Raw genomic sequence first — 13,515 nt, forward strand, 5'->3', positions numbered from 1 at the left:
ATAGGATAGGTTTGGAAATTTATATGTTGTTGATGATTGTTTGGGATGTTGATGATGTGAATGTTGCTAGATGATGATGTTGGGATGTAATGTATGATGAACTTGTATGAATGTGCATTATGATTATTACTATGGAGCATGATTGAGTTGATGATGAAGATTGATATTGATGAAATGAGGATTTGTGAATGTGTTGGTGGGAAAATTGTTTGATATGTGGTATATTTGATAATTAAGGTTGAGAATGATGAAGTGTGGTGGAAGTTTTGATAGGAATGGTAAATTGTAACCCAAGAGGGTAGATTGTGCTGAAAATGGGAGTTGGTATTGTTTTGGTTGGGTGTGGGTTGTGAAAGTTAATAAATTAATGTCTTTGTAAGTTTTGGTAAAAAGGAATTTTTAGTGAATTTTATCTGATCATAACTTTTGCCTTGATTTTCAAAATTGATTGAAATTTGTTTAGAATTAAAGCTTATTGAAAACTCTTTAAATCGATATAAAGTTTGAAAAATTTGGAATTTTGTAGAGGAAGTTATGATCATTCAAAGTTGGTGTTAAAAATCTGAAATTCTGCTAAGTTGCAGAATATTATGATTTTTGGTATGTGCGCACGCACAGCATTGTGTGCAATCACACCTCTGCGAAAATTTCAACCTGTGTGCACGCACAGTCCTGTGCATACACACACGCAGAGGCAAGCAGTCTGCTTGCAGCGTTAGCACAGCTTGTCCGCGCACACACCAATAAGAAATTGCAACCTGTGTGTACGCACAGCCCTGTGTGCACGCACACGTTGGGAAGGTCAGTCGGTTGGGGGTGCTAGCACAGCTTGTGCGAGTGAAAAGACTTGTGAGTTTTTGTACTTGTGCGTACGCACACCCCTGTGCGTACGCACACTTTTAAAAGTCTTCCTGGGCGTGCGCACGCACATCCCTGTGCGGACACACACGCCCTGTTTCTCAAATTTTTATTTGTTTTCAACTATTCTACCTTCCTAACAAGGTTGTAAACTCCTATAACACCATTTTAGGACTCTTGGGCCTAGTTTTGGATATTTAAAATAGGAGAAAGAATTTAAGGGTTTTATATGATATTATTTGGAAAGGTTAGAAAACGGAGGTCTAGGTTTTTGGCGTACTGAGGACGGTTCGATGATATGTGATGAATGGTTGGGTATGAGATGAGAATTGAGGAATTGTTGAGTTCGGAATAAAAATGTGAATTGACAGTGGTTGAGATGAATCGAGGACTCGAATGTGTGATAAGGAATCAATGATGCATTGAAACTGTTTTCTGAAAAAACCACTGAACTACTGATTTATATTGAGATTATAAGATGCTATGCGCCCGGCAGGGACGGTGGTTAATCCCGTCTGTCGAGGTAGCGGCAGCGGCATAAGGACGGTGGTTAATCCCGCTTACGTTGAGATGTGAGGTCTGAGGCAAGAGTATCCCGCTCGCATCCTTTCGGATCATCAGAGTGTGCAGGCACAAAACCTTGGACAGTGATCCGAGCACTATATCTCAGGGGTTCCCAATAATGATTCCGAAGGGCGACATCTCCATGGAGATGTGTCGGGTTGGCAGTTGAACCGACAATGTGATATCACAGCCAGTAGGGCAGGCATTCATCATGTGCTTTTTCTATCTGCTTGTATGCTCTGCTGACTTGTAATTGTATGCCTAATTGAATAACATGTCTATTTGCTTACTTGAATTACTTGCCTTATATGTTTCTACTTGTATTTTACTTGCATTGTAATTATCTATATTTTTTGTTGGGATTAAGGAGGTTCGGAAGGCGGCGGCAATGGGATCGCATGGAGGATAGGTCGGTGAAGGCTGTCGGACAGCGGTGTTAGTTAGAATAGAAATCCCTTAAGATAGAATACCCTGTGTAGTTATGTTAAGAGTTATATGATTATGCTTTATTGTTTTAGTATGCTTTAAGATTGAAATCGTGTGATGGATATGAAGTCTATGATTGCCTTTGGCGTCAGGGTCTTATATCCTACATCACTGGGCACTGTTACCATATTGAGAACCTCCGGTTCTCATACCATATTTTGTTGTTGTTTTTCAGATGCAGGTTGCATTCCACCTCGCTGAGTTTCTCTGATAGTGACAGAAGCAGAGGATCATGATATCTTTTGGAGTCTTTTTGGTTTATTCTGTTTATGCATCTCTCCTTTTGTATTTTGTTTTGCCTAGAGGCATATATTGAGAGAACAAAACATGTATAAGCTGTTTTTACTGTCTGGTTATGTATATCTGTATATGGCTAGCCGGCTTAAACTCTGCGAGCCGTGGCTAGATTCCTATGATATTATACTAATATATTTTGATATATCTTATCTGTTTCTTGTGCTCTAAGTTAGAAGTTTCGTTAGTACGTTTTGCGCTTTGTAAATCCTATTTTTGAGCTATATCCTTTATTGGGCTTCTAGATTATACTATTCTTTCTACATATATATTATGTACGAGGTTAGAACTGTCGTAATCTCTGATTAACCTTTACTTTACGACGCGATGTAAAGCTTAGACTAATTAGGGTGTTACAGTCACAGGTACGTTATTCATGCTGAATAACTCATATTTATCTTCTACTCTTACTAACTTGAGCGTTGGAGTGCCTTTGCAGGTGCCTACCGCCGCCGTTTTTGGAGAAAACCGATGTATCATCCTTCTTGTCCAAGGAAAAGCGAGTCCGAGTATCGGGAAAACGAGCCCTACCTTAGAATCGCTTATTCACACAGTAACATTTGGTGCCCACCGTGGGGTCGTATATCTAACCCCACCATCTTTTCTGCCTGATTTTTATCTTCTTCTTTTACAGGATGTAATTAATGGCGGAAGAGCAACACACTATAAATTTGAAATTTTCCGATAACATTATTTAGCGGTATGCAATTTTAGTTACATGTTACACATTTTTTATTTTCATATTTACGTAAAAAAATGTTGGCTTCGTAAGATTATATAACTATTTGACCAAATAGCAAAATTAATTTCATTATCTTTGATCAAGAATAAAATTTCATAGGATCTGAATAATTTGAACAAGAATAATTTCGTACTTTCAAGATGTTAGTTCAAAAAGACTTATCATCTATTCTACTCCTTTAGTAATAGGGAATCTTTCAAACTCATTTAGAATTCATATATTATTTGTGAATACAAGTTCTATCTTATTTTTTATTTCGCATTGCTTTACAGCCTTTACTCTATTCACAATATTTATTCCTATACTAATTATTCTTTTCCTTCTTATAACAATTTTTAATTAGTTTTCAATAAAATAGCATAAATGCAAAAATTACTTAATTTTGATTGACAATTTTTATTGAAACAATGAGATACATTTATTCTCAATTATTTTTATCTATCGCAAATTTCTATTGCTAGTAAGTACTATTCTGTTTTTCAATTGTATTTTGATTGCTCGATACTCATACGGTCCTATTTGTGTTGTTCCTTAGGTAATTTCAATTATTTGTTTCTTGGGCTTTAACTAATAAAATATGTGTTTGCATTGTCACGTTTAACTTCTTTTCTAAATTGAAACTGTCTTGTATATTACCATATCATGAACTGCTGAGGTCAATATAAAAAGACAAATTTAAAGTCAACAACTCAGAGACAACGGTGATGACCACACCTTAACAATAATGACTACGACCATGTGCAGTGCGGATTATATTATAACTCGAACAATTTGCACTTTCCAACGACCACTCGACACCAAAATCAATATACAAAGACGTGTATCACAACCTAACTTATAAGACAACAATATGGTGATGTGTTATTTCTTCATTAATGAAATATCTTTACTCTTTTACTTTCAATTTTTTATATCATTTTCATCATTCCTAATTGATCTATAAATCATCTCATACACAATAAACATAAACCGCTCCGTCACGAATCTTCAGAATCATATATAAATCTTCGACCGATATATACTCCCCCATCAGGTACGTTACCAAGTTATATATCATTAATTCTTTTCATACCAAAATAAACTTACAATTCAGATAGTCAAATTCTAAGAAACCGATGTATATATTTACCTAAGTCATTAGAATCTTACAAATTTTTATAGTACTCTTAACATCTTTTAAGCCATTTTTTAAAAATTATTTTGCATAGAATAAAATATTTTTTGTAGTATAATTTAAATAAATTTATTTAAAAAATTTATTAAAAAATATTCATGAACTATCAAAAATGGGTAAAAGAGTATTATGTGGAATTCAAATTGATAGCTCATTAATATTTTAAAGAAGTCTCGTAATTAAATATTTTGTTAGCTTTTTTTTAATGTATGAAATAAAATATATATTTTTAATTTTTAAATTATTAATTTTTTAATAAAAAAATGAGCAGAAAAGTATTACAAATTATATCACAAAATGTATATAGTTCGAATCAATGTGATTCGAATTATCCCTGGAATTCATTATGTTTATCACTTGTAATTCGAATTATGTTGAGTACATGCATGTATTTACCTAAGTTACTAGAATATTACAAACTTTTATAGTACTCCTAATATCTTTTAAGTCATTTTTTTAAAATTATTTTGTATAGAATAAAATATTTTTTTGTGGTATAATTTAAATAAATTTTTTAAAAAATATTCATGAGCTATCAAGAATGGACAGAAGAGTATTGTATAGAATTCGAATTGCTCACCATATAATTCGAATTAGAGTGATTCGAACTGCTCAAGCATAATTCGAATAAGAGTGATTCAAACTTCTCCATGCGTAATTCGAATCAGCATGATTCGAACTACCTAACATGCATACTCCCTCATAATTCGAACTGCATTGATTCGAATTACCATTGTCTTTAGTTCGAATTACATTGATTCGAATTATATAAATATATGCTTTTGATTGATCCATGTCTCATTTTTCATTTTTCTGTTTGATTAAATCATGTAATATCTCATCCAAACCGACTTAATACTACCATTTGCCGCTAGAACACTTTATTATTACTCATTAGCTTCATTCTTTTCCACATTTTGTTTCCTTGAACTTTGTTTTGGCATGCACGTGTAAAGCAAGGTTTATTTTGAGTGATGTTAGAAACTCAATATTTTTTGGTTAATTTAATTTTAGTTTTTAAATTTATTTTGTTTATTTTAAATTTTAGATCATAAATAATAAATCTATTAATTTTAAATTCTAAATTTTAAATAAAAAAATTTTGAATTAATAAAATAATGAATATTAACTAACTAAAAATTAATTTTTTATAATTTTTTTATTCTTGCACAATTACACACCATGAAAATTGAAACGTTTTATTTGGTTAATCTTTTACTTTCATCTCAAGGACACTTCTGTGTCCAGTATTCCATGCACATGCAAGAATATTGAGTTGTATATTCATATTATTACATATTATATATAATCGATTAAAAAATATTGTGATATTAATTTATCCATATAAAAAATGTTAGAAATTAACACTTTTAGTATGAGAAATAAAAGATTAACTAATATTAATTGAAATACAAAATAAAATAAAATAAAATTATTGATCACCTAACTTCATATATATTACTTCTGTATTTTTGTCCAGATAATAGGAAAGACCCAGTTGATTACATACCTGGAGTAAAAACAATTGAACCAAATAAAAGATCTAGTGTCATATCTTCAAGATGATGATGCAACCACATGGCTGCACCAATTAATTTTTGCAGCCTTCAATGATGTTAGAGGTGCAGATTTTGTTTTATGCAACACGGTGCAAGAGCTAGAGCCACAAGTCATAGAAGTCCTACAATCTTATAAACCATTCTACGTTATTGGACCCATTTTCCCACGTGGCTTCACCAATAATGCCACCGTGGCAACTAGCTTATGGTCCGAGTCTGACTGCACCCAATGGCTCAACTCCAAGCCTCATGGTTCGGTTTTGTATGCATCTTTTGGAAGTTATGCCCATATCACAAAAACGGCCCTTTGGGAAATTGGAAATGGGCTTTTGCTTGGCAATGTGAGCTTTATTTGGGTGCTTCGGCCCGATATTGTGAGCTCGAACGATGTCGATCCGCTGCCCGTTGGATTTGAAGAGGCAGTTCATGGCCGTGGGATGATCATACATTGGTGTAGTCAAACCCAAGTGTTGACTCACCCTGCTATTGGAGGGTTTTTGACACATTGTGGTTGGAATTCTATATTAGAAAGTATTTGGTGTGAGGTTCCGTTATTGTGTTTTCCTCTATTGACCGATCAATTCACTAATCGAAAATTAGTGGTTGATGATTGGAAGATTGTGATTAATTTGATTGATAATCAAATGGTTGTCACTAAAGAAGAGATGTTGAAGAATATCAACCATTTCATGGATGAAAAAATAAGGAACCAATTGAAGGCCACAATGGGAGGCATCAAGAAGAAGTTGGAGTATGCGTTGGGTCCCGGTGGATCTTGTGAGAAGAATATGGAATGCTTTGTCAAGGAGTTGAATGCCAAAGCCAACATTCCAAGTGCTTCCACCGATTAATTAGTTCAAAGTGCTTCCATGCATCTTGTTCTTGGCTATTAAATAATTCAAAAGCACCAAATTGTTGTATTATTTACTTAGCTTCTTTCTACTTTTGTTTTATAAAGTTAAAGTGTTAATAAAAAATAGGAAAAGTCTAGGGGATTAGCAGTTTTGTTGAATTTTGGCCAGCATGTAACCAGCAGAGAAATGTGAGTCATTGGATGAAATTTCACACCAATCTCACACCATTAGATCATCATTGATAGCTATTTGATGGCTACCAATCACAAAAGTTGCTGCTCCCTAGCATTGTTCTAAAAAATATTATGTGTGCTCAATAAATTATTCATTAAATCAATATATATATATATATTAGTGATGAGTGATTTAATATCTATTTTTTTTGTACATTTAAAATATAGACCACTTATTTAATTTTAAATCATGATATGAATAATATTATTTTTTTTACAAAATGTTTAATTTTTTTATTTATAAAATGTACGTATTTTTTTAGCAAGATTAAAATAACATGTAGTTTTTTGGTGACTAAAATAACATGTAGTTTAAGGAAAAGTCTAGGGGGTCAGCAACTTTGTTAAATTCTGGCCAACATGTAACCAGCAAAGAAAAGTGAGCCATTGGATGAAATCTCACACCAATCTCACACCACTAAAACCATCATTGATGACTATTTGATGGCTACAAATCACAAAAGTTGCTGTTCTCCTAGCATTCCTCGTAGTTTAATTACTGACCAAAATACTCATCAATATAATAATAATAAAAAATATATATTATTATTGTTTTCTCTTTTTTATATAGCCAGCATCATGATACATATCATGTGCCTAATAATAAACTCCTTTCTAACTAAAATCTCATCAAAATTCAAAACACACGAAAACAAACCAAAGTAACACTAGCCATTTTCTTTCCATGGCAACACACCAAGGTCCTCATCACCATGCCCTACTCTTCGCCTATCCACTCCAAGGCCACGTCATCCCGGCGGCCAACCTCGCCATCAAGCTCGCATCCCGGGGTTTCGTCGTCACCTTTGTCAACTCACACTACATCCACTACCAAATCACAAAATCCAATTCTTCTTCATCTCCTAACGGTGATGAAGAAGAAAATATGTTCGCGGCCGCACGAGAGTCAGGCCTGGACATACGGTACACTACCGTGTCTGACGGCCTGCCCGTGAGCCACGACAGATTTGGCAACCTCCACCAGTTCCATGCGGCAATGTTGCACGTGCAATCAGCACACGTTGAGGAACTGGTGGAGAATGTGGTGAAGAATTCAGTGCCCCCAGTGAGTTGCTTGGTTGCAGACACGTTCTTTGTTTGGCCATCTGCCATAGCTAAGAAGTTTGGCCTTGCTTAGGTGTCGTTCTGGACAGAACCTGCTTTGGTTTATAGTCTCTACTATCATTCCGATCTTCTTGCAAAGAATCGTCACTTTGCTTGCAATGGTAATTAACTAAGTAAAATCATTCATCATACTTTATTTTTTTTAATTTCCTTAGCATATTTTTTAATTCGTCATATTGAATATATATAATCAAACACTGCTCTATTTTTGCTGCGTTGATGATGATGATTGTCATGGTTTTTTTGTTCTTTCAAAAGGCCTGAGATGATACATAAAAATATATGAATGATTACATCTTTTTTTTTTTTAATTTATGATGAGTATACTATAAAGACAATGAGAAATTTCAGTTCTATTAGCTGATCAACAATATGGGTTTTGCTAAGGAACAATTTTTTTTTCTTTAACTAACAATCAGTTAATAAAACAAGTGATAAAAAAATATTAAAGAAAAGAAAGAGAATTTTGAAAAACAAAAATAGAGATATTGACTGATTGTGGCTTTAAGAAATTAGTTTCAATCCTTTTCTCCAACAATATTTTAGTCAAAATAGACACAATATATTGGTTTAAAAAAAGTTTGTTATTTAATACATATTAATTAAAAAATATTAATCTATTTGATTTGTTTTTCTTGTACATAATATTTATTATATGTTGGTATTCTCTTATTTTATGTATGTATAAATATAAAAATATTATTCGTACATTAAAATTAGTCATTAAAATTAAATATTAATGTATTTATATATAAATATATGTAGTTTAACTTATTTTAAATATATATTTATATTTTAATATGTATTTTATATTAATATTTTTGTAATTAATTTTAGTGTACAACTAACTAGCATGATGATCGGTATAAATATATAAGTTCAAAAAGCTAAGGAAACATATAACACCACATAAACTTAAGAGTACAATAAGCACTTACATAGCGAGGTCGTAATCTATTTGTCTTTACCACTTTTCACATGCATCTTTTCTATTTTTTGTTTTGTCTCTTTGTAATTATGTTCGTTAACTTCATTCCTTTAATTTATATGAACACTTCCCAGTTCACATGTGGTGCATTATTGCCAACTCTTACGTGTATTATTAATCATTTCTTTATATTGAAAAAGTATTTGACCATTTAATTTTAAGAAAAAAAGGTACTTTTTGTTTTGTTCAGACATGAGGAAAGATTCCATTGACTACTTACCTGGGGTGGAAACAATTGATCCAAAGGACCTAACATCATATCATCAAGAATCAAAAGACACATCTACAATGTTCCACCAATTAATTTCTGCTTCCTTCGTTGATGCTAAAGGTGCAGATTTTGTGCTATGTAACACAGTTCAAGAGCTAGAGCCGACAGTCATAGCTGCATTACAAACTTTTAAGTCATTCTATGCAATTGGGCCCATTTTTGCACCTGGGTTCACCAATACCACCATGGCCACTAGCCTATGGTCCGAGTCAGACTGCACCCAATGGCTCAATTCCAAGCCTCAAGGTTCGGTCTTGTATGCTTCTTTTGGTAGCCTAGCCCATATGACAAGAAGGGTACTTGAGGAAATTGCAAATGGGCTTTTGCTTAGCAATGTGAGTTTTGTTTGGGTCCTTAGGCCCAATGTTGTGGGCTCGGTCAAGGTTGATCCGCTGCCCGTCGGATTTCGGAAGGCGATTTGTGACCGTGGGATGGTAATACCTTGGTGTAGTCAAACCCAAGTCTTGGCCCACCCTGCTATTGGAGGATTTTTGACTCATTGTGGTTGGAATTCTATATTAGAAGCTATTTGGTGTGAGGTTCCATTGTTGTGTTTCCCTTTGATGTCTGATCAGTTTACCAATAGAAAACAAGTGGTGGATTATTGGAAGGTTGGGATTAATTTAAGTGATCGAACGGTGATTACAAAGGAGGAAGTCTCGAAGAATGTTAGCCGTTTGATGGGCGGACCTTTAGGAGACCAACTAAAGACTACAGGCAAAGAGATCAAGAAAAAATTGGAAGAGGCATTGAGCCCTAGTGGATCTTCAGAGAAAAATATGGAATACTTCATCAAAGATCTAAATACCAAATCCCATGGCCAATGAGCTTTGATCAATTTTCTTAAATAATTAACCAATTATGTATTAGTATATTTTTTTAGTTTAATTTTAATATATTTATAATATAAATAATTTTATGCTATTTTTTAATCAAATTTATGCCTTCAGATAATTTTTACGTGATAAATTTAATATTTTTACTGATATATCAATATTATGATTAATAATTGAATATTTTTTACATTAGCAATTTGTGAAAATTAAAATAATATTTTTTTATAAAATACAAAATACATATTAAAAATAAATTATATATTTATATACAAATATATAATGACTAATTTGCTGTGTAAATAGTATTTTTATTTTTTTTTATGAATAATTTTATCAGCATGATCAACATTTATATGTAGAAATAAGAAATGGTTATTTTTTTTATAGAGGTTGCTAACATGTGCCATAATAACACATTTTAAGAATAAAACAAATTTTTCATTAAAAGTTATTATAAAAATAAATATTTTTACATATTTAATACATTAAATACATAAAAAACTTCAAAAAATATTTATTAGAATAAAATATGTTTTTTGTCTCTAATATTTTTAAAATTTTTTAAAATTATCTCTAACGTTTAATTTGATTTAATTTTATTCTTAACGTTTTAATAAATTTCAATTCTATCATTGCCGTCAATTTTTTAACAGTTAATAATTAATCAAATTTTTTCCAATTTTATTCTTAATCAAAATTTTAATTTTAAGCCTAATCCATTCAAAAATCCTAATATAATCTCAATCCCATCAGTCATCCCACGGTCTCACCTTTTATCATCTCATCATTTTTTTTTTTACCATCACCATCAGCATTACCATCATCCTCCCTTTTCCAACAAACAAAAACATTCACGTCTGACAGTCTGAGGGTTTCAATCCCAACATTTTGAGTAAAGTACCAACCCGGTCTCTTTTTATTTTCCAAAATAACAAGACGATTCTTAACCAAAAACACGTTTTATTACGGTCTCTGACCCTATACTCCGTCTGCCAATCCAGTCCTTCTGTCAGTTTTTCGGCGAAAACTCGACGGAATTGCTGACGTGTCAGGTTAAAAAATGGACAGGGACCTAGTTGTCTCTAAATTTAAATTGGTTAGGGGTTTATTTGTCCTTATTATTCTTTAAACAATATTTTTAATTATATTTTTATTCATTATATTAATATTTTTTTTTAATAAAGAAGTACAAACTAATTAATAAATTATTCAAATTTAAAAATATCATTTATTATGAAACCAAATAAATAATTTTTAAATATAATTTTTAAATATATAAATAATAAACATTAAAATTCAGTTAATATATTAATAATAATAATCCTATGATAAACATTAAAATTATTTATTTGGTTTCATAATAAATGATATTTTTAAATTTGAATAATTTATTAATTATTTTGTACTTATTTATTAAAAAAAGAATATTAATATAATGAATAAAACAATTAAAAATATTGTTTAAAGAATAATACGAACAAATAAACCCCTAACCAATTTAAATTTAGAGACAAATAGGTCCCTGTCCATTTTTTAACTTGACACGTCAGCAATTTCCGTCGAGTTTTCGCTGGAAAACTGACAGAAGGACCGGATTGGCAGATGGAGTTCAGGGTCAGGGACCGTAATGGAACGTGTTTTTGGTTAAGGATCATCTTGACATTTTGGGAAATGGACAGAAACCGGATTAGTACTTTACTCCAACATTTCTACTAAAATCTTTCTCATATTCTCTATTGTCGCGCACTTTTTCTCTCCGATGCCCTCCTCATCCCACATTTTCCATGCCGATGGCCGCATCAACATTTTCATCATTAGTGACGGGCCCAAAAAAATTTAATAATAGAAACAAAGATAATATATAAAAATAATAAAAAAATTTAACATAAGTATATTTAGATATTCAAAATTTAAAGCATATTAGTCTAAAAATTAAAAAATACCATTTATATACACACAAAAAATTAATGATCAAAGTTATAACTCATTTTCAATAAATAAGTATTCTATACATGTGACTAATTTTTTTATATACCACATAACATACTTGAAATAAAATTTGTATGGGGACAAACACATTATTAAAGTGGGGGCAATATAATACACATATATATAATTACTTTTTTGTCTCTAAAATTTAATGGGGCAATTGCCTCCATAGTCCTTGTTGTCGCTAACGCCATCTAAATCGACACTACAAATGGTTGCAACAACATTGACTTGCGAGAAATCAACAGTAATCGAAGGATTTATCGACCTCAATGCCAGCATCAACGACCCGAAATCCGTTACTATCGTTGACAACACCATAACAATTGCAACATTCGCCTCGTTTTTTCTCCTCCATATCTCATCTTCTTTCTGAAATTTTTTTTTCTATTGTTTTTGTAACTTCTCGACAAATTTAGCTTAGCATAACTATTTTTGTGTGCCTGCTGAGATGGATCTAAAGAGTGCTGTGTTTCTTTTTCTTTCTTTCTTTCTCTTAAGTTTGTTATTGTTAGTGATTGTTAATAGAGAAAGTCTAGAGTGTCAGCACTTTTGTTGAAATCTGGCCAGCACTTAACCATCTAAAGAAAAATGATTAATTTTACACCATTAAATATCATCTCATACCATTGAAAATATTGATAATGGCTAATTGATGGCTAAACATTACAAATTCTGCTAATCCCTAACACTCTTCATATATTGTTGCTTGTTAAGGAAAGAGAGTGTTGGTAGAAAAAAGATGGTGATGGTAATGATGAGGAAGAGAGTAATGAGTTAACGGAAGGTGAGACTGATAGGGGTTGGAGTCACATTATGATTTTTGAGCAGATTGGAATTAAAATTAAAATTCTGGTTAAGGGTAAAATTAAAAAAAACTAAAATAATTATTGACCGTTAAAAAGTTAACGTCAAAGTATAATTGAAATTCATTAAAACGTAAAGAATAAAATTAAATTAAATTAAACACTACATAATTTTAAAAATTTTTAAAAATATTGGAGAGAAAAAAAACATACTTTATTATTCCTATTATTATCTTCTTAAAGTATGTTTGTATTTGGAAGAGAAATTGAGATTGAAATAAAAATAAATTTTTGTATTATATTTAGTATAAAGTATATAAAATTGAGTTATGCTTTTGTATATTATTTGGTTTAAGATAAATATGCATATAAAATAAGAATATTTATTAAAATATATGTAATTTTTAAAGTGTTGTTAAAATTTTAATCTTCATTTTAAAAAAAATTCAGTTTTTTGTATTATTATTTTTTAAAAATACTAAAATGATTAAAATTTTGATATGCCTATTAAACACCATATTAAATGTCTTTCTTCTAATTCTAGTTCTAGTCTCTAAAGTGAGACTGCCTAAACGTCATATAATCTTTTGCCAATAAATGACTGTTTGTATCTATGAGAGATGAAAACGCTGATATTTGTATCCATGATAGCCTGAAACTAAAGTTATACCCATGATAGATGTCCTCTGTACGACAAAACTGCCCCTGACTTGGATCTAAGCTTGGTTCGTAGGAA

General features: G+C 31.5%; 2 protein-coding genes and 1 pseudogene across 2 annotated transcripts; all 3 read left to right on the forward strand.

Annotated features, from left to right (window-relative positions):
- The first annotated feature begins 2,673 nt into the window (after positions 1–2,673).
- LOC112736154 (UDP-glycosyltransferase 86A1-like) lies at positions 2,674–6,528 on the forward strand (annotated as a pseudogene).
- Positions 6,529–7,359: 831 nt separating this feature from the next.
- LOC112736461 (UDP-glycosyltransferase 86A1-like) lies at positions 7,360–10,006 on the forward strand. The gene is made up of 2 exons (XM_072213357.1): positions 7,360–7,990; positions 9,068–10,006. Exon 2 carries the CDS (start codon positions 9,070–9,072, stop codon positions 9,973–9,975), a length of 906 nt encoding a protein of 301 aa, XP_072069458.1. The 5' UTR covers positions 7,360–7,990; positions 9,068–9,069; the 3' UTR covers positions 9,976–10,006.
- Positions 7,450–7,902, forward strand: LOC140172988 (UDP-glycosyltransferase 86A2-like). Its single transcript, XM_072213407.1, has one exon. It carries the CDS (start codon positions 7,450–7,452, stop codon positions 7,900–7,902), a length of 453 nt encoding a protein of 150 aa, XP_072069508.1.
- Positions 10,007–13,515: the final 3,509 nt, after the last annotated feature.

The sequence above is a fragment of the Arachis hypogaea genome, chromosome 13 (assembly GCF_003086295.3).
Source record: "Arachis hypogaea cultivar Tifrunner chromosome 13, arahy.Tifrunner.gnm2.J5K5, whole genome shotgun sequence".
Lineage (NCBI taxonomy): Eukaryota > Viridiplantae > Streptophyta > Magnoliopsida > Fabales > Fabaceae > Arachis > Arachis hypogaea.

What these genes read in the sequence shown, in the direction of transcription:
- LOC140172988 (XM_072213407.1), top strand. Translation starts at nt 7,450, where the DNA reads ATGGCAACACACCAAGGTCCTCATCACCATGCCCTACTCTTCGCCTAT.
- LOC112736461 (XM_072213357.1), top strand. Translation starts at nt 9,070, where the DNA reads ATGAGGAAAGATTCCATTGACTACTTACCTGGGGTGGAAACAATTGAT.